Source organism: Phycodurus eques, chromosome 4 (genome assembly GCF_024500275.1).
Source record: "Phycodurus eques isolate BA_2022a chromosome 4, UOR_Pequ_1.1, whole genome shotgun sequence".
NCBI classification, from domain to species: domain Eukaryota; kingdom Metazoa; phylum Chordata; class Actinopteri; order Syngnathiformes; family Syngnathidae; genus Phycodurus; species Phycodurus eques.
Window position 1 is genome coordinate 19140856 of NC_084528.1, and position 21504 is coordinate 19162359.

Here is a 21504-nt window from a genome sequence, read left to right on the forward strand (position 1 = left end):
AAATGCCCGACCCTGTAATTGTCACTCGGTACTCTCTGAAGAACCCAGAAGTCCACATGTCAAGTTCTGACTCCAAGTCTTTTTTCCCAAGCAGTTTCTGTCACTTTTTACCTGTCTTTTGAGTGTAACAGGTTTCTCTATAAGCATACCTGTATCTTTTAAAGTATTAGTATTACCGGTATTTTTAAGTTTTAAGACAAAATCGAAAGCCGTTTGAGCATTTATTCGATATCGTCGATATCCAGCTCAAGGTCCACAAACTACTACACTCTTTTTCCACACTAGTAGGACAATTCAGCACACTAGTAGAAGGACTTGAGCATGCTCATAGACCACTTTGGCATACTATTAGGACAACTACGAGTAAGACAAAAGTACTAGTGGGCCTTTTGGTGCCACTCGTAGGGTCCAGGAGGCTGCTATTGTAGTTGGGCCTGGTGCCACGTGTGCAGCATAGTAGTTTAGAAGTGAGGATTAATTGCATACTAGTATGTCACAAGTGGCGCTAGTAGTGGGGGGGGGGGAATTCTCATGTTAAGAGACTATGACTCAAAAATGAAGGCCCTATAGTTTAATAACTTTCTCAGTCATACACACACACAGTAAATCAATAAAAAAGGGAAAGTCAACGCCAAAAAAGGTCATAAGACAGCTCGCATCTCAAAAAACACAAATCGGGTCACTCATAAGTCAAGGAACCAGTGTACATTTATTTAATTTACTACTTTTTTTCTACCCTAAACCAAATAAATGCAATACAGATTACTTACTGCGCTGTCGGAATGTTGCATTTAAAAAAAACAAAAACAAAAAAACAAAAAAACTTCATAAAAAGGCACTTGTCAAGTTGGGTTAGCCGAGCTGCATGACGCAACCACAGGCTTTGAATATGCTGGCATCTGTTTGGAGGTCATGCAACAGGACTCGAGAACTGTACTGAGTGACATTGTAGTCAGGAATGTAAAGGAATCTGTTTTTGTACCGATGTCATTGGATTGTGCAGGTGTAGCCAATATTGTGCCTGAATGCCACACAAAGAGGCAGTGAGTCTCACAAAGAGGACTTTTATTTCTCCGCTGTCTGCGTCGCTGTAGTACCACAGACACTCAACACCTTACAAGCAGAGAACAGGACATTTCAGAAGTAAATCTTGACAAATAATTCCTTTTGTGATCTGCGGAAGGGTGGGGAGAGGGGGGGTGGGGTCTCTTCCCAGGCAGCGGGGTTCGTCTAGTAAACGCAACATGGCAGAGTTCCATGCGTACAGTGTTAAACTTTCTTGTTGCCTATGTGTAACGCTGACGTGGAGGACGTGGCAAAGTGAAGCCCAACTGGGTTTACTCCTTGGAAGCCATGTGGGCCATCAGGTCGCACACACGGGTGCTGTAGCCAAACTCATTGTCGTACCTGTGGAGAGAAAATGTATTCAGTAATTGGAAAATCATCTAAACATCGTTTAGCTCTTCACAGTGGTCAGAAGTTATTAATGTGTGACGATACTTGAGTATTTGTCCTTATGACTTTTACTTCCTACATTTGAAAGCGGAGCTGCACTGAAATTTAAGACCATATGCTGCTGAATTTGCCTTAGTTTGACATTTTATTAAAAGAAAACTGTCTTTAAAGTGATATTGTTGGGCAGCGTTTGAATTTGCACATTCCTAATTTTTATCATTTTATTTAAAAAAATATATATATATATATATATATATATATATATATATATATATATATAAAATTAGAAGTCACTCACCAGTTACTCAGCACTCGAGTATTGTTCCCCACTGAATACTTAGTGAAGTAACTTGGAGGAATACTTTATTTGCATTATTCTCAAAAACCAGTACTCTTGTACAATTTTTGGCCCCTCTCCTCTTCTCCAAGTCTACTGCAGTTGAGATCCGAGTCTTATAAGGCAGAAAAAGCAAAAATGATTTCCCTCTTTTACTTTGTATGAGCAACATGTACAATAAGTTAAGAGGAAAACCATTGTGCGCCAGTTTTTCCCTATTCTACCAATTTTACCAACATGGCATTGTAAATAATTACAGTAAATTCGTTTTTAATTTGATACGCTATTAGATTTCAATCTGTACTTTATTAAATTACTTTAACCAGTTCCCCCACCCCCCATCTTCCGTTTTTTTTTTTTTTTAAAACAGATATCTGTACTTGTACTAAAGTACAGAGCATAGTACTTTCACCATCTTTCAAGATCCCACACATACCAGGAGACCAGCTTGACAAAGTGGTCGTTGAGGGCAATGCCAGCGCTAGCATCAAAGATGGAGGAGTGGGTGTCACCGTTGAAGTCTGTGGACACCACCTGCAATGGACGACATCTCATATTAACATCAATCAAAAAAGAAACCAATTTAAGCGTGACAACCTCTTACCTGGTGGTCTGTGTATCCCAGAATGCCCTTCATGGGTCCATCGGCGGCGGCCTTCACCACCTTCTTGATGTCGTCATACTTGGCCTGGAGAGAGCGTGTTACACGCAAGGGGGGTGTGGCTTTATTTGAACTGAACTGAACTAGTTTTCTGCCCAAACTGGCTGACTACAACTGTAAAAGTTCATATCAAAAAGGAATCGTGTTGTCGCCACATCTTGAAACAAAAGCGCTGACATTTTTCACTCCTTGGGAGCAACCAGCAGGGGGCACACTACAGGCCAAACAAGTTTGCTGCTGAAATGAGTTGCCTACTACAAACTGCTAACATACATAAAGTAAATTTGGTTGTGTTGCTGATTTAACTGCCAGCAGTTTACTTTGTGCAACCCCCCCCCCCCCCCTCCCCCCATAATGGAAAGTCTCACAATCATGAGAAGGCCATTTCTTTTATTTTGTCACTTGTGCATTTGAAGACACTTGAAGGTCTGAGTTGTTTTTCCAAGACTTTAAAAAGCAATTTTCCCAATTTTTTAATCAAATTTCAGTAGTTTTTAAGGCTAACAAGACTACTCACGGGTTTCTCCAGACGGACGGTAAGGTCCACCACGGACACGTTGGGGGTGGGCACACGGAAGGCCATGCCGGTCAGCTTGCTGTGAAATACAAAGCACAATTTGATAAGTTGCCTCAGGCCTATCATGTAAATAGCAGTGCAGTGATGTTTTTATTTTTAAATTTTACCCGTTAAGCTCGGGGATGACCTTGCCGACAGCTTTGGCGGCGCCGGTGGAAGCGGGGATGATGTTCTGGCTGGCGCCGCGGCCGTCCCTCCACAGTTTGCCTGAGGGGCCGTCCACTGTCTTTTGGGTGGCGGTGATGGCGTGAACTGTGCTCTGATGGGCGAAGATGACAGGCAGGTCCGATGATTAATTAAATTGAGCCTCACTGCCAACTCACATTATGCGAGTGGTGGGCAAAGCACTGAAACTACATTTAAAACTTAAATTTGTCCAATGAAATGTTATTTATTGACAGCAATCTCTATTTTGTTGGATAAGTCCCAGGTGCCAAATGCACAGCCCACCACTGCATTATGTGAAAGGCTTTATAAGTTGGATCTTATTTAAGTGTTTTAATGCTCACCATCAAGCCCTCAATGATGACAAAGTTGTCATTGATGACCTTGGCCAGGGGGGCCAGGCAGTTGGTTGTGCAGGACGCATTGCTATGAAGACAAACACATTAGGCTTTATAAATAGACTTGATGGTGCAGAGACGCAATATTCATAAAGAGCATAAGTGACAGATTCTTACCTGACAACCTTGAGAGAGTTGTCGTACTTCTCGTGGTTGACCCCCATGACGAACATGGGTGCGTCAGCGCTGGGGGCAGAGATGATGACTCTCTTGGCACCACCCTTCAAGTGAGTCTGCAGCATAGGGGTGACAGGTTAGTCATTTAAAAAGAAAAGGGGGGAGGGGGGGAAACTGCAGGACAGACGAGACTATACTGTACGTACAGAAGCCTTCTCAATAGTGGTGAAAACACCAGTGGACTCAACCACGTACTGGGCACCAGCATCGCCCCATTTGATGTGGGCAGGGTCCCTCCTGCAAAAGCGAAAAGGTCGGAATTGCTCATCTCATTCTTCAGTGTAGTGGAACTTTTCCTACACCCCAAATTGGACCAGTTCTGCATTCTGGTGCAATAAGGCTCTGAACTTGCAATAAACAGTTAAGGGTTAAGGGCTGTCATTATCGAATATAAATTTAGTTTGCATCAAAGTTTGTTCTAAAATGTTTTTTCAGGTGACTTATCAAACAATTGTCATTTATTTGGTATTGTCATGATTAAACAAAACCAAACAATTAGGCTGCATGACAGATGTTGTAATTGCCAACCTTTTTGAAACAGAGCTACTTTGTACTAAATAATGTGCAAGGCTACCAGTTTGATACACTTCTGAGACGACTTCAGCTTCAACTATATTGTAAATTGCAGGGTACTCATACTATAGCTGCACATAACCATTATTTCCACAATAGATAAAAAATATTTTTTTGCCCCATAAATCAATTATGATGCAGTTACTGGTTTGGTCCGTAACATCAGAAAATAGGCAAAAATGTTGGTCATTGTGTTCCAAAGTAAACGCAGATGTTTGCAAAGGTCTTATATTGATTAAACACAAAGACAATCAGTCTGCTTTCATGGAGGACTACAAAAGTCAGAATATTTTTAGTAATGAGGCTGAAAGCAGAGGATTTGAATAATTTTTAACTTAAGCTCTAAAATGATTATCACAATAGGTGCCAATTAATTTGATAAATCCATTATCAATGAGGCAGCACGGTGTGAAAGTGGTTAGAGAGTCTGCCTCACATTTCTGACGACAATCCCCGGCCCCGCCTGTGTGGAGTTTGCATGTTCTCCCCATGCCTGCGTGGGTTTTCGCCGGGCACTCCGGTTTCCTCCCGCATCCCAAAAACATGTTAATTGACAACTCTAAATTGCCCGTAGGTGTGCATGCGAGTGCGAATGGTTGTTTGTTTGTACGTGCCCTGCGATTGGCTGGCAACCAGTTCAGGGTGTACCCCGCCTCCTGCCCGATGACAGCTGGGATAGGCTCCAGCACGCCCGCGACTCTAGTGAGGAGAAGCGGCTCGGAAAATGGATGGGTGGATGTCATCGACTAATCGTTGTACCTTAACAGGAATTTGAAGTACCATTGAGCGAATAAGTTTATTGAACAAGACTACTGTACAAGTGTTTTCGATTTTCTTCAGTTTTTACATTACAATAATCACCCTCCATTGCAGGAGTTAGGTTCCACACAATAACTGGGTTGATTATGTCCAGTCTACACCGTAATTTGATTTTGGTCGCCATCATTGTAGAAAATGCAGCTTCAAAAAAAGGGATAGAAATGGAAGAAAGCTTTTCAATGCTTTTTTGGGGCAGTTTTAAGGGGCCTTCATTGCCTCATTTGGCTTCAAAGAAGTTAGGTTTTTTTTTTCTTTTTACAAATTTTTGCTAGCTTGCAGGTTTGCTTTTACAGACGTCCGCATTTTTATACAACCAGTTGCACGGTTTTGTTTTGCTTGGATTTAATAACGGATTTCGGAGATATAAGTGTTGGTGGCCACAAACTTTACAACAAGCAGCAGTTTGTTAAAAACATTTTTTATGAACGATTAAGAAAGAAAAAAACACCACATCTTTACTCTAGAAAGTTGTCATCTTAATGCTAACACAATGCCATAGATTGGCTAACAAATAGCATTGATGTCATGGTGCTGTAAGCCTTTACGTAACAAATATTTCAACACAAACACTGACTGAAAAGAATACTCAAAGGCATACAATTCTTTAGCCTCTGAAAAGACACAATATTACTGCAGCGAACTGAGTAGTTGTGAATGTCTTCATATGGCTGTATAACACTGCCCCCTGGTGGCCAAAATGTGCACACCACAATGAGCCATACAAGGACTTAATCACGATGCACAAACTGCTTAATTCTTTATGCACGAATTATGTTATGACTGTACATTTCTATAAAGTACAATACTGTAGAGTGCTAGTTTTCTTTAAAAGAAATGCTTGTCATTTTATGGAGGGGTGGAAAAGATGAATGGAATTTCCATTCATTTTAAAGATGATTTGCGATACGAGTGTGGTCAGGGATTCAGGCATGATTTTCAAAATAAAACTTCTTTTAGACTGAGGAACTTTTTTTTTCGCCCCCCAGTCTCTGTGTGGCCTGCCACCAATTGACCAACAGACATACCTACAAGATAAAAGTTTCACACATTCCCCCGCCAATTTATTATTTATTTATTTTTAAAAAAATAAAATATGAGTTTTGGACTCACTCGTGGAACACTGTGATCTTGTGTCCATCGATGACCAGCTTGTCACCCTCGACCTTGACCTCACCGTGGAAGCGGCCATGGGTGGAGTCATACTTGAACATGTAGACCTAAAAGGAGGGGGGAACAAACAAAACAAAAAGATGTTATTTTAAAACCACCAACCCAGACAGCATTTCGACTTAAGACTTGCCATGTATTCCAGGTCGATGAAGGGGTCATTGATGGCCACAATCTCCACCTTCTTGGAGTGGAAAGCAGCACGGGTCACCAGACGACCGATGCGGCCGAATCTGAAACAAAAGAAGAAATATATCGATATATATACTAAAAAAATACTTTTAAAAACCTGGGGATTTGGAAGTTTGGCCTTTAGGTGGCGACGTGAGCTGCGCAGTCATTAGGGTTTAGAATAGTGGTGGGAAAACCTTTGTGCTCAAGAGCCACATTGCAGGTTCTCCCCCCCCCCCCCCCCCCCCCCCAACAGACACTTGGGCCAGGTCGTGGATGTCATGAGCTTGAATGATAAATACTATTTTTTTAATTTCATAACTGATATTTTACTGAACCAATTATGTAAAAAATGTTAAATGTAAACATTTTTTTAAATTAAGTACAATGAATTACCCACTTTGTTGACAAGCTACTTAAAAAAAAGAATACATTTTAACTAATAAATTGTAAAGAAAAAGCAAATACAACAGGACTTTAGGTAAAAGCTCAGTGAACCAAATTAAACAAACTCCTTCCAGGAACTTTCCATGGCAAGTTTATCTGGGGAATTGGGCACTTTACTTTGGTATCGAAAACTTACATTTTATTCATAGAGAACTTCAAAAAGCAACCATAGCTACAAGTGCTCTATCTGAATAAGTTAATTAAAATACAGAAATATACGACTAACATGACTGTTGAATAATAACGAAAAGGTTTCCTGAATAGAGCAAACATTTTCATGCAGGGGGTACATGATGCAGTGAAGAGTATGGCACAGGATACTGTATTTTAATAACATTTCAGATTATTCCCCACCTCCCCAATAATTTTACAGGTAAAGCCACTACCGTATAGGCCAAAATGCCATAAATTACATTTTATAGTAGCCTACTAAAATATAAAATATAAACCTTTGTATGCATAACATGATGGGAGGGTGGGCAGGGATTAGAGGGGAGGGACCAGCAGAGGTTTGATGAACAAGATGGCCCCCAAATGAGGGGCCAAAGTCAAATGTGCCAATAGGTGTAGTGACGACAAGCGCTGTTTGATCAGCTCGTTACTTTTTAACCACGGAGTTCAAAATACAATCGGGTGGGGGTGGGGGACAGTGCCGGACAGATGAGCCAAGTGAGCCAAAGGAAGTTGGGGTTTTAAAAAAAAGTTTTTTTAAAATGCTGTGCTGCTATCAGCTAAAAGTCAAAGTGCAACTCTGCCTGGGACGGCTCCATTTTATCAGTACTATTACTATCCAACAGTGCACATCACACTGTGAGGCTTCCATACAAACACGGCAATCTCCAGTCATCCACATCGAGGTGGGGGTGAGGGAAGTTAAAAATAGCTTGACATTTTCCCTTGAGTGTCCCAAAACCTCACTTAAGGGAAATCAGAGATTTAAAATGCAACACGTAGGACACACCATACATGTAATAAGTCTTACCCGTTGATACCGACTTTCACCATTTTGCCTGAGTGGAGTGAGTCCTCTGCAAAAAAAAAATTAAGTGGGAAAATGACATTAGTCTACATGGACTAGTTTAAAGGCAGCCATCACAGGCACGTTTTCATTGAAGCCAACTGGAGACCAGAATCCAGGCACCAGGTGCTTCCAATTCAGTAGTCCAACTGTTACAGAGAAGGGAACACATGAAGCTTTTAGTTACCGTTTGTGATATGCCTGAATCTGTCCTGCGACTCCAGGTGAGAGTGGGGGAGAACAACGTTGAGTTCGGCTTTTTATGAGGAACTGGACTTTGGAGCCACGCCTCCCTACCGCCTTTTTCCCCCAAGGCCCACGCCCCCTCATGCCCTTCTGAATGTCAAGGTCAGCCAGGCCGTCGCACAGCGTGCAACAGGCCTCTCTTTGCTTTGCATCCCACTTTTCATGCGACACCAGAAGCGTCCACATTGTGCACACATGCCCGCCGAACTTTCAATGCCTCATGGTCCCTCGCTGACCTTCTCAGTATAAACACACACACACACACACACACACACATATAAAGAGGGAGCAGACTGAGGATCGGATCTCTTCCTGCCTTACAGTGACATTTAATGTCCAAAGACCATGACCCCTTCGCTTTACTGCTCACATCAGGTGTTTTATCTGTGAGGATTAGTATAGCAACCATGCATTTGAACTTTTTTAGACAGACGGGCCATGTCATTTGTAGACGATGTAAAAAAATAAAAAAATAAAAAATAGATAGAAGTTTAATTATCTATGTAAATTAGTTTATGTTAAAGAAATAAACAATATGGAAATTATAATTTATATATTTGTATTTATTTATTGCATATACAAATGAGAATTTTTAAAATATAAATAATTCAGTCTCATTTTATTTTTGACATTATGATTAATTTAGGAGGCTGGTTAGCACATCTGCCTTACAGTTCTGTGTGGAGTTTGCATGTTCTCCCCGTCCCGGCGTGGTTTTTCTCCGGGTACTCCGGTTTCCTCCCACATCCCAAAAACATGCATTGTAGGTTAATTGAAGACCCTAAATTGTATGAATGTGAGTGCGAATGCTTGTTTGTTTATATGTGCCCTGCGATTGGCTGGCAACCAGTTCAGGGTGTACCCCGCCTCCTGCCCGCAGTTAGCTGGGATAGGCTCCAGCATACCTGCGACCCTAGTGAGCGGTGTAGATAATAGAGGGATGGATGATTAATTTAATACATTTATTTTCATGTACAATTGTTTATTTTACTGTTACTATCCTATTTAATTGCATGCTTTATAATAAGTAAATTAACTACTTATTCGTTTAGATAAATGAATTGACAAAAATACATTTTAGGAGAAAAAAAGAAATTAATACAACAAATATAGGAGTCTTGATAATGTAAATCAAGGGTCACCGACTTTTTAGAAAATGAGCTACTTCAGTACTGATTAATGCGAGGGGCTTCCAGTGTGAGACACTTCTGAAATAACATTTTCTCAAAATACCTTTGATTATGTTCATGATTAATACTAATAATAATTATTAATTAATTGTTCATCAATGTGAAGACACTGATCATGTCAATGATCAACAATCATCAACAACGATTTAACATAGGAGGAAACATAAATATCAATATGCAACACTTTAAAGTCAAATCAAAAGGGGCTCGATGGACCAGCTTAAAGAACGGAGCAGGCCCGATGTGGCCCACGGGTCGTACTTTTTCCACCTTTGGGTTAAATGGTGAAGCCCGTCCATCTCAGTTATATTGAGGTTACACAGTGCCTCGCAAGAGTCATGACCCGAGTCTTGCCACATCCAATGCGCAATATATTGACTTTTTTTTTTTTTATTCCGTCCTATCAGCTGTGTGTTTGCAGACGTGCCATTGTGCACCGGCGGAGTGCACACGGCACAGCTGAAGTAGCAGCGGCTTGGGCGCCTGCATGCCGCTCTTGGCCTACAAGCTTAAGGTCAAAAGAGGGGAAGTAAAGGGCAGGCTAAGTTTAGACGGCAGCCAGCTGCTCCACACTTGGCCAGTAGACTTTGGGACTACTCTTGTCCAGTTGTGTTCAGAAGAATAGTGGGGAAAGAAGCTGAAAATCCTTACAAAAGGTGTGGTGGCGATTTGTTTCAAATAAACTGGAGACTGTTGTTGTCTTTCCAGGGAGTTAAATACAGCATCTGAAGACTGATTTAGTCAATGCAAGCATCTGTGGGACTGATTAAAGAACTAGGGCTCAGTATGAGGGGCCATCAGTGGTATAATATAATATATCATTCAGGAATACCTCTCACATACACTACTGAAACACTCACGCACTCTACTGAAAAAAATATTTGCTCATACTACTACTGAAACAGTAACAGACTACTGAAAAATTATTCACACGTAGTACATATGACTGAAACATTCACACACTGCTGACACGCTCTCAAGCACTACTGAAATGCTCTCTCACACCCTATTTTCACATACACTACTGAAAAAGTATTCGTTCAGAGGAACTATTTGAACACTTTAACACAACTACTGCAACACGATTTATCCTCACACACAGTGAAAATTATTAGCTCACACCCACTATTGAAATGTTCTCACATTCACTACTGAAACACTCTCAAGACCCGCCTTTTTAATGTAGCTTTTAACAATTTAAGTATTTCAATTACTCATTTGGACTTGCATTTGATTGTAATTGTTTAATTATATGTTTATGCTGCTCTTATAGTTTGTGTTATTTCGGTTTTGGATCATTTCCGTTTGCAATGATGTCATTGTCATATATTGTTCAGGATTATTTTACTTTTTTCAGTGTTTTTTTTTCTCCAAAGAGAGCCCTCTGCACTGTGAGCTGTGATGGGCCACGCGGCTCCTTGTCGGTGTCCTCCATGTGGCCGCGGTCTGGTGTCTGCTTTTGGTGCAGACGACTCCCTGGGATGATGTTTCCTCAAATGGATCCTCTGTACCCAGCCGTACGCCGTAGGTCATTATAACATTATTTTTAACCTGCATGTATGTGTGCGCGCATGTGTTACTAAATAGTACTATTACTAAAACGCTCTTGGACATACGGCTGAAAAAAATTATTCATTCAGGCACACTTTCAGGCTGTTGGGCAAACATTAGAGAGGTGAACTACCGTCGCACAGGAGCTGTTGTAATGGAGTGTGCATTTTGGCTGAAAACATAGACGCTCTACGTTTCTTTATGCTTACGGCACAAGTGTCAAACTCAAGGCCCGGAAGCCAGATCCACCCTGGCAAATCATTAACTGTGGCCCGCGAAAGCAAGTCCTGTGCATCGACTGCATGTCTCTTGCTAACATACCATCATTGTAAATTGTCTACACTTTTAAGAAAGTTGAGATAATGCCAGCATTTCTTGTTACCAATACACCCTTTTCAAAGAAATTCAACAATATTTAAACTTTTTTTTTGGGCTTCTGATTTCAAAACAGTTATCCATCAATTTGTTGTGTATATCTACGATATGACGCGACCACACGAGGGACCCGTGACAAAAATGAGTTTGACACCTGTTTAACGCCTTCCATTATAGCATAAATACTCTGAGACATCATACTGAAATGCTGTCATGTCCAGCAGTGCATATGAGAGCATTTCAGTAGAATGGAAGAACATTACAATTCTCCCGGTGAGAACCTTTCAGTAGTGCGTGAACATTTCTGGAGTGTTTCAGTACAGTACTGTGTCTGGGAGTGTTGTACTATATACTGTACTTTATTAGTTTGATTCACAGAAGTCAAAATCCTAAAGCTCTGTTTTTTTACATTCTACAGTAAAATTTCAAGTTTGTAAATGCAAGCACATATTTTTCTAAAAGCCTGTTTTCTTTCACTGAACTGTGACAATATAAATATTGTATTTGCATGCTTTCAAATAATGTGCAGCGTTACGAGTGCATTTTTTTAAAGGCTGTGTTTCATGTGAATACAAGAATTTTCTAAGATTTTGGCAACTTGAATCCAGGCCAAAGGTTTAGTGTAAAGTTCAGGAGCTTGAAGTGAGGCTAAAAATTAACACATCCTGAATATGCCATCTAGTGGCACATGAAAGAAGCGCAATAATTTCACCATTTAAATTCTTTGACAAAATAACAAATTGCTAACACCACTTAAATACGTTTATAAAAACAAATTATATTAATAAAGAAATGCAGAGGACCAGTCACCCCTGATTTAAGTCACAATATTAAATATTAGTCTAAAAACAAGCCACTTAAAATTAATTACTAGGTGTGAGTGTAGTGTATATTACATATTATATTACACATTTGTATATATACACACATTATATATATATATACACACACACACATTCATTGTATATACATCCAATTCCTCACGTTTTGGGGTGATTTGGTTATGGCCAGATGAAATCAAGGGTGATCTTTTTGGCCATAAAGCCAAAAGGTATGTTTGACGCAAACACAACTCTGCTCATCGCCAAAAGGACAACATACCTGCAGTGAAACATAGTAGTGGCAATCCGCCAAAAGGACAACATACCTGCAGTGAAACATAGTAGTGGCAATCTCATGCATTGGTTTTTTTTTTTCTTTTTCTTTTCTTCCTCAGCCAGGAACTGGGGCCTTAGACAAAGTGGAAGGAATTATGAACAGTTCAAAACAGCAAACCGTCACACCTGCTAGAAGGCAAAGACAAAAAGTCAGGAAGACTATTATAACATCTGAGCTTTATTTGTGGTTAATTAGAAGCACTTCAAATGGTGGCAGATCTGTGCTGACTCCCATTTAATGAGTTTGAACATGATTGGTAATTTTGAACACAGCCACATCCTAGTTATGAGTGGGTGTACACAACTACGCTTTCACATCATTTAAAAATCAAAATAATGATGGGGGGGGGGAGGCTATAAATGATTTATCTGGGTCTTAATCTATTAAATGTTGGCCTTTTTAAAAAAGCCAACACAACCATGTCAGCAATAAATTAATGATGCATATTTTGAATATTTGGTGAATAATACATTAGCAGAAACTCAATATGCTATAGTGGCGTTCAACTACAAACGTTCAGCTAGTCCATCTCAAACCTAAGCATCAAATGCCTTTGCAAAGACAGTCTTTAATTGGGTCATGTTTAATTGCTCAAGTGTACCTAATAAAATGGCCAATCAGTGAGTGCATGTGATAAATGGCAAAAACAGACATACATAAGGCGAATTCTGTTTATTTGTGCAAATCATATGTAAACAAAAGGCAGTTGGTGTGGATGGGTTGTTGTTTTGTTTTTAAACTACACAACTTGTTGTACTTGGCACATCACAACACCGGGCATTACATTTGACTAAAGCTAGCTAAACCTAATTTACTAGAAACACAAGCTCGACAATGGGGTAAAAAATACTGCTTGATGTAAAAAATAAGTGACATATTCTAATACAATAGTTTAAATACTACAGCTGAACTACAAAAGTGCTGAAAGCTGCTAACACAACAACAACTTCCTTTACGTCCTCCTCATCCCAAACAGATGACGCCAGTCTGTTAACTAACAACCCAATCCACTCATCGACCCGATCCGGTCCAGTTTAAGGCCAAAGCAGCCTCGGTTCCATCCCCTTCGTGAGCGCTCTGACTCAGCCGGCTTCTGATTGGCCAGGGCCCCCCGGAGGAGGCGGAGCCAGGGCGTCTCCGGCTGGACTTCGGCCCATTTGGCGGGAAACTCGGACGCTTTGGCCCCGGAGGATAAGGTGGACTGCTCCTCTGCAGGGCTGCTCAGAAGGTTCTCCAGGTCGTCCATGGTCAGCAGGTCATTATAGCGATCAAGGAGCTGCTCCATTAACTTCACCGCAACACAAATACAAATTAAATAGAAGGGAGACTAATTCAATCTCTGAGACATTTCATTACTTTCTCCTCTCCATCCTTCAACATCCTTATCCCTGCTAACCTCCCCCGACTCCCCGACCCACATTGGTGGAGTGTACTTACCGGTAAGTAGATTTTTTTTTTTTTTTTTTTGTACTCCCTAAATTTGAAAACACATATCTGTACAGTAATTTCTCCTACTTCATCAAAAGTAGTTTTCCCAACGGCCGCATATGACGACACGACGTAAAAAAGAAGTAAACAGGTAAAGTCAAACACGATTGAAACCTCGGGGTCTTATGAGGGGGGGAAAGAAACTGACAGCAACAACATGGAGGTATGTAAAGGGACTATGTAAGTTAATAAAAGAGGGAAACTATTTTGTGTGTATTTTATTTTTTCTCATTGTGCCAAATTACCAAAACGAGTATTCTACAGTGTATAATTGGATAGCATCATAATCGACCCAATTCTTGCTAGCGATTGGTTAAAAAAAGAAAAAACAACAAAAAAACCAACAACAAACGACGTTACATAATTGTCTTTTGTAAATAAGTGACAGTAGCAAATAGGGTTCAACTGATTATTTTAATAATCGATTCATTTTTACTATTATGTTTTGATTAATTGATGTATTGGATAAAAAGAAAACATTTTCATCCATTTATTCAAAAACATTAGTTGGACAAATTAATTATGATTCAGTTACTGGTTTGGTCCGTAATATGTCAGATTGGGCAGCCGTTGCCCAATGGTTAAGGTCATCGATCTGCCACTGTGGGTACCTAGCTTCAAGACCCCGACCGGACTATCCGCCAACATCTTCCGGACTCACAGCTTGGATGTCCTTGAGCAAGACACTGATACTCCGAACTGCTCCCTGGGCTGCCCCCTGCTCCAGTGTGTTCCACTAACAAGTGTGTGTGTGTTCACTGTGATGGGTAAAATGCAGAGAACAAATTTCATGTGCGTGAGTGCATGCATGTTCATGACAATAAAGGTGATTCTTCTTCTTTCGAAATATACCAAGGAGAAAATGTTAATTGTTTTCGTAAGTAAAAGAAGGTGTTTACTAATGTCTTTTTGACAAAACAAAGATAATCAGTCTGCTTTCATGGAGGACTACAGAAAGCTGGTAACATTTATCGAGAGGCTGAAATTCCAAGGATTCGTCCAATTTTGAAGTTAAACTCTCTCTAAGCCATTAACCATTGTCAAATTAATCAACTATTTTCATAATCGATTAGCTGTCTATTAACCAATTAATTGGTACACCTCGAGTAGAAATTCATTTATCCCTTTATACTCAAGTACATTTCTTTTTTTTTTTTTTTCTCCTAAACAAGTACATTTCAGTATTTTTTTCTAAACACAAGTATGTAAAAGTACAGAGTGTGACTACTTCTGCCACCTGTGCCCATTCAGTACCTGAGCGCTATCAGATGAAGGGTGAAGAGCGCGAGCCTCGAGGGTCGCCATGGGGGCCAGGATTAGAAGGGCGGTTCCAAGCAGCATGGGACGAAGCAACATGGCTGCAGAGTTGAAGAGCTCAAGCAGGATGACTTGAAAACACACTGGCTGCAAGAGATATGGGCAGAGTTCAGGGGTTTTCTTCGCTCAAATTGAGGAAGAATTGGTACCACTCTGATCATTCACGTGCATATGCTGACTACCTCCTGGCTTAAACAAACACCTTTTTCTTTAAATATTTACATGTATTTTCTTTTCTTTTCTTTTCTTAAAACACTTGCCACTTCACCTTAACAAAAATACTTATTTTACGATACGACTCAGAAAAGCCAACAAAGGTGTAACGCTCATTAAAGATCAGACGAGCTTGACGACAAAATAATTAATATTTACCAGTTTGAAAAAACGTCCCACGCATTGGCACTAGGAAAGAAAATCTGTCGACAGTTTTAAGAGTGATTTCTAACTGTTTCCGATACCGTGCCGCGCTGAGTAACCCGAGTAGTGCAACGCTACTCAGAAACAGCTCTCATAACATTAGAGCTGAAGGTAACCCGAAATTAGGTTGAGATGGCTGCCTCCGAATACTACCTGCACGAAAAAAAACTAGAGTATAACATTTTAACTTGGGTTTCCTAGATCAGAATCTCCCGACCTTTATTGAGTCAGGGCATGTTTTACAGTTAAAAAAAATATATAAAAATAAAAATAAATAAAAAAATAAACCCTCACAGCCCACCACTAAAATATGACAAAATGTATCCATACTGTCTAAAATAATGATGATCTCATTTCAATTTACTCGGGGATTGACTTGAAATGTGGCCCTTTTGAATTGAACACAAACCTGATATACTTGCAGGAAGCCATGCCTTGTTCTGTTATATGAATTGCAACTGGTGGAGATGCATGTTAATTGTACTGTGGAAGAGCATTTAATTGTTCTGACAGTAACTGTTATAGGTAGCTGAACAAAGTAACATTATTTATACTAAATTTCTGGACCAATTAAATCTAAGAATGTTCAACTTTTGATTCAAATAGATAACATTTTTGTTGGTAATTTACCAAATTGAAAGATAAGGTAAAAACATTTTTTTAAAAGGCAGTGTAAGTCATGGATTTAAACAAGTTTTGAAAATAAGAAACTCTACCGAGTTTACCTGGGAAAAAAAATATTTTTTTAAACAGTTGATTTCAATCTGTAAAAATAAATTGTGAAAAAAAACAGCTGCATGCAGAATTTTCTCTGTAGGATAAAACAGTAAAGAATTCATTTGAAATAAGTTACATGTAAAGTAAATTATATGTAAATGCAAAATGAAAAGAGCACACTACTTAACCAAAAACATCAGTTTCATTAGAGTAAAATTTAACTAAAATACAATTTGCAGAAGATACTCCTATAAGCAACAATATTTGGCAGAAATCAATCTAAAAGACCCCAGAACGCATTTCTCTAGGTTCTAACTATATGAAAACAAAAACAAAAATAGTAGTCACAAAGCAGGCTCACCTGTTTGTCGCGCACTGACGTCTAAGTGGGTGTATGTGAGGACGTCTTCTGTGCTCAGTGACTCTTCATCTCCAGTCGGGGCTACCTCTCACTTGTTGGCACCTGCTGAGAGCATCACTATCTCACTCGCCTGGCCCCGCCTCCTCTTCATCCTTCTCCTGGCTTGCTCTGTGTTGGAATTGAAACGATGATTTTCTTACCCCCTCCTCCTCTGCTTGAGTGTTTTTCCTCCTGGCAGAAGCTGAATGTTGGGTCATCAACTGGATTTTTTTTGGTTTGGTTATTGAAGAAACCTAGTTTTCTTCACGGTTGGGAAGTAACGAAGTTCAAGTAAATAGTTACTGTACTTAAGTTGATTTTTAGGCATCAGTACTCATCTAAAATTTTTTGGGATGAGTTTGTATTTTAGCTCCCAGATCTTTTTTTGGGGGGGGGGGGAACTGGAGTAGCGGCAACATTGAAGAACGTGAACAAAGAATCATTGACGACAGCAACAAATTTGGAAAAGCAAGAATCACCCATCCATGGCCTTATTAAAGAGAAATGTTTGACGTGTCCTGTGCCAGTATAAAAACCACCAGCTTGTGGCATTCATAAATTTTGTCTCATCTGGGGGGGGGGGGAGAAAAATGCTGTACAAGGTGTATTTTCCCCCCAGTTATCATTGGCTAATTTAGCATTTTTATTGTTAGTCATTCACAATGTTAGCAACTTGGCTTAAAACAGACATGCAATATTTCTTTTTTTCTACTCACTACCAGCACTATAAGTTAAGAAACGTGTGCAAAAAATTTCAAGTAATCAACACAGGTATCGTGTATACAGGGTGTCCCAAATGTCACTACTGTATACACTTCCTTTTTTCTATTTTATTTCAGGTACCATTCGGACAGACTAAATCCCATTAGTATTCGACAGCTTTGACTTATTTTCATCCCTTCACAGTTAGATACAGTCCCTTGCCCATGGCTTGCCAAACGACTTTGGACGAGGGTTGCAAAATTACCGCCGAGAGCAGGCATTCACGCAGAAAATGTCTATCTGGAGGGTTGCAGTGGAACTCTGCATCAACTAAAGCTCAATTCAGCAAATGCTTAGGAGAGGGATAAAGCTTTACCTGTACCTACTTCTCTCTCTTTTTTTTTTTTTTTTTTTTTAAAGACTTCAAGAGGAACATTATGATGCTCAACAACTTGAAGTAATCTGTATAACGTGTTGGAGCAGTGACAGCCATAAAGTTTCTTAAACTCGTGCTGAATGCAGTCGGGGAGAGAAAAACTTCTTTCCAGGAGGCAATTTTGCAACGCTACTCCGTCAGTTGGCGAGCCATCAGCAAGAGAATGATAATCTTACAAAATCTGCAAGGCCTAAGCTAACAAATGCTTATGACCTCACGATCTGAATGATAACGGCAATGAAAGAGGAAAAGAAGTGCCTTTTGGGACATCCTGTTTTACTCAAGTATAGGAGTTTATTTAGTATGTACTTTTACCAGTCCTTTTTTTTGACAAGTATCTGTACTTCTATTAAGTAAAATGTCTAAGTACTTTTACCATCTTTGGTTTTATTTGGAGGTCTTTGGCAAAATGACCATGTAGATTTCTCTGTGATAAAATAGGTTTTATTTCTCCCATCCCAGGCAAGCACGTCCATCTCTCCCCTTTTGTCTCAGGCCTTTCCCAGCGTGCATTGAGCTCCCCTCGCTATTGGGTAAGTTACAGTCTGTCAGTACCATCTGCTCGCCACAACCCCCCGTTGCCAAATTACAACACTCGCAAGAAGTTCAGCAGCCTCTCATTATTTCAATTACATCCATCAATTAAACAATGTAGCATCTAAAAATAATATTTTTTGTACATTAAAGAGGTTCATTTGAGGCCAAACCTCTAGTGTAGTCGTATTGCTAAGCCCATGTTTGACAAGGTGCTTTACATAACCGCTCATAAATATATACATAGAGAAATTCACCCCACTCATCTTTTTGGGAGCGGACATGTGGGGGTAGGCAGTAGGCGAAAGGGAGGGATTAGCAATCATTGGAGTGAGGGAGGAAGTGAGGCGGTTGGGGGGGTTAAACTACCGCGCATGTGATGTCAGCAGAGACAAGCGCCGTGGGAGGGAATAATAAAACATTTTAAAAAGTAGGCAGCGGGAGAGTAAAGAGGAAAAATAAATCACCAGGCAGAGACCTAAAAAGATTGATGAGTGATCTGAGGCCAACCTGTGAGAAATCTAAATGTCAGCTGAATGATGGGGAAATAAAGGATTGTTAGTAAACACACAAAGTGAGATGAAGTGGGTGATGTGATGGAGGCAGCTCTATGCTGGGTGAGGCAGAGGGAAAACTGCAAGGAAGAGAGCATGCGGGGTGACACACCGCTGTAAAAACACTAAAAAGCCACTTGGAGTGATGATATGAACCAGTGGTTTTCTAAGCGTCAAGGCACACATTCTGATGATTCAGGGAAGGCACAGCAGCTTGATAAATGTTTTTTTTTTTTTTTAAACCTACTCCGCGCTGTCTCAACCAGTGATTCCCACCACCACTGTGCTGTGGAAATTATACAACTTAAATGGTCAAAATTATTTAAACAAATGTATCTTTAGTCCTCTAGTGATGCCAGCAATGTACAGTACAGTGACAAGCAGAGCAAGTAGTCTAACTGGTCTTCCACTAGATCATGGGTATCAAATTCAAGACCCGGGGGCCAGATGCGGGCCGCCACGTTATGTGGCCGGAAAGCAAATCATGTGCATCAACTTCCATGACTCTTGCTCAAATCTGTACAAAAATCTAGAATTGTCATATGTATTAAATAATGTCGAGATATCGCATGCATCTTTTTTTCACCAAAATCCTTTCTACAGTAACTTGAACAAATTATTATCCTTGACTTCTGATTTCAAAATGAATTATCCATTAATTTGTTGTGTTTATGTAATATGAGGCAATTCACCATTTATATGGTTTCAGTCATAATGGACCTCTGCTGGAAACCACAACAATATAGTATTGTGGCCCGAAACAAAAGAGTTTGACACCCCTGCGCTATATGGACGGTACAATTTACCATTAGTTGCCAGTCATACAATGGAACAGCTTTGTTTTCCCACTGAGCAGGCCCATATTTCACACCAACTAAGTAAATCAAGGATGGATCATTATTTTGGTACACTGTATATACACTTTTTGTGACATTTGCATTTTGTGGTGTGCCGTGAGAATTTTCTATTGAAAAATATGTGCCTTGGCTAAATAAAGGTTGGGGAAACTCGAGCCTAAACCTTAGTTCCAGGACACAAAATGGCTCCATGTCACTGTACTGAGAACTGTGGCACACTTAAGCAAAAAAAAAATAGTTACAAAAATATACACAGTTTTTATTAAGGATAAAACAAGTAAATACAGAGGGATACAACTCGTAAAATATTTAAAAATTGGACAGACAAAAGATTTAAAAAGAGTTTCAAAAAAATTAGTTTCTGAGGCGAGCTCGTCGAGACGTGCGGGCAATCGGTGTGGTGACTTTAGGCGTCTCGCTCTCTGTCAATACAGCATCTGATGAAAAAAAAGATTGAAGTGTGATGAAGGCAGGGGGACGAATACTAGACATGTTGCTGGATATTGAAAATATAGCTTCTGAAATACACAGCACACTTTTAGTACATCTTGTTATGTAATGTGTGATTTAGTGATAAATATTTGTGTTTGGTAATAAAGATAAATGGAACAAGTCTTATTTCAGCTTCAGAATTGAACAGGTGACATTTCTTTATCTGCTATATTTACTTTCACCAAAGTATGTAATGTGTGATTTAGTGATAAATATTTGTGTTTGGTAATAAAGATAAATGGAATACGTCTTATTTCAGCTTCAGAATTGAACAGGTCACATTTCTTTATCTGCTAGATTTACTTTCACCAAAGGAAAGTAGTGAAACACCTCACTCTATTATGAAAGAACCTTTAGTAACCCAATTTGGTCATGACTGTTGTATTACTTATTCAATTTGTGTGCACTTTCTATTAAGTTTGTCAGTTAGACTCACCCTCTTCTGCCTCCTCTTCGTCACTGCTGAAGGTGATGACGGGTTTCTTGGACTTGCGAGTTTTCTGAGGCGTCACAAAACTGTCGTCACTGCGGCTGGAAACTGACGGCTTCGATTGACCTGTATGGAATAGAAATACACCCAACGTTAATTTCAGGCAAACTATACAATCTATACAGACTTCCATAGGAGCACAAGTTGTAATGGCTGATTGGCAACGCAAATTAGATTTTCTTGCTTCAAACACATGATCTCTCCCAAAAACAATTATCAACATTGTTTTACATGTAGCCACTTATAAAAACCTCATTATGCGGCACGCTCAGGTACCCTCATACTTACCATTTTACATTTGGCTGATATAATACAGTATTTCCCCGCAATATCATGGTTAGCATTGTCCCCTTTCAAATAAACTGATTAATAATAGTAATCCGTTCATTTGTTTAAGTGATTTATTTTATTTATTTATTTTTAAATGGGTTTTTACAGGAGAGTGGACCCCTGCATATTTGTGGTTTGGCATTCACAAATGCACCGATTTGCTGATTGTTTTGGGGGAACCTACGCCCATTATTCACAGAAACCCCTGCTTATTTGTTTTTTTGACCCAATCCCCCAGTTATTCCCGTTTTTGTTTTTTTGTAACCTGATCCCGTGCTTATTGGT

General features: G+C 39.8%; 3 protein-coding genes across 4 annotated transcripts in view; all 3 read right to left on the bottom strand.

Moving 5' to 3' along the window:
- Window positions 1-1048: 1048 nt before the first annotated feature.
- Window positions 1049-8209, bottom strand: gapdh (glyceraldehyde-3-phosphate dehydrogenase). Its single transcript, XM_061674427.1, has 12 exons — window positions 8153-8209; window positions 7930-7975; window positions 6463-6562; window positions 6273-6379; window positions 3917-4007; window positions 3711-3826; window positions 3540-3621; window positions 3138-3289; window positions 2971-3049; window positions 2397-2480; window positions 2229-2326; window positions 1049-1407 (listed from the first exon to the last, which is right to left on the bottom strand). The coding sequence occupies exons 2-12, from the start codon at window positions 7950-7952 to the stop codon at window positions 1338-1340; spliced, it is 1002 nt and encodes a 333-aa protein (XP_061530411.1). The 5' UTR covers window positions 7953-7975; window positions 8153-8209; the 3' UTR covers window positions 1049-1337.
- Window positions 8210-13196: 4987 nt separating this feature from the next.
- Window positions 13197-16873, bottom strand: nppcl (natriuretic peptide C-like). Of its 2 annotated transcripts, XM_061674430.1 has the most exons (3): window positions 16786-16873; window positions 15228-15377; window positions 13197-13773 (listed from the first exon to the last, which is right to left on the bottom strand). In XM_061674430.1, the coding sequence occupies exons 2-3, from the start codon at window positions 15327-15329 to the stop codon at window positions 13480-13482; spliced, it is 396 nt and encodes a 131-aa protein (XP_061530414.1). In that variant the 5' UTR covers window positions 15330-15377; window positions 16786-16873; the 3' UTR covers window positions 13197-13479. The 2 variants fall into 2 exon arrangements, with proteins under 2 accessions (XP_061530414.1, XP_061530415.1); XM_061674431.1 differs by lacking the exon at window positions 16786-16873 and having other exon boundaries at window positions 15228-16468.
- Window positions 16874-16963: 90 nt separating this feature from the next.
- The window catches only part of ncapd2 (non-SMC condensin I complex, subunit D2), a 45285-nt gene continuing 40744 nt past the window's right edge, over window positions 16964-21504 (bottom strand). Inside the window, 2 exon segments of the mRNA XM_061674428.1 lie at window positions 16964-20344; window positions 20836-20955. Coding sequence (XP_061530412.1) covers window positions 20262-20344; window positions 20836-20955 — 203 coding nt within the window. The 3' untranslated portion in view covers window positions 16964-20261.

What these genes read in the sequence shown, in the direction of transcription:
- gapdh (XM_061674427.1), bottom strand. Translation starts at nt 7,952, where the DNA reads ATGGTGAAAGTCGGTATCAACGG. An exon ending in GTGAAAGTCGGTATCAACGG is followed by an intron (nt 6,563 to 7,929) that starts GTAAGACTTATT and finishes CTTTTGTTTCAG; the next exon opens with ATTCGGCCGCATCGGTCGTC. An exon ending in GTCATCCCCGAGCTTAACGG is followed by an intron (nt 3,050 to 3,137) that starts GTAAAATTTAAA and finishes TGTATTTCACAG; the next exon opens with CAAGCTGACCGGCATGGCCT.
- nppcl (XM_061674430.1), bottom strand. Translation starts at nt 15,329, where the DNA reads ATGTTGCTTCGTCCCATGCTGCTTGGAACCGCCCTTCTAATCCTGGCC. An exon ending in CTTCATCTGATAGCGCTCAG is followed by an intron (nt 13,774 to 15,227) that starts GTACTGAATGGG and finishes GTTGCGGTGAAG; the next exon opens with TTAATGGAGCAGCTCCTTGA.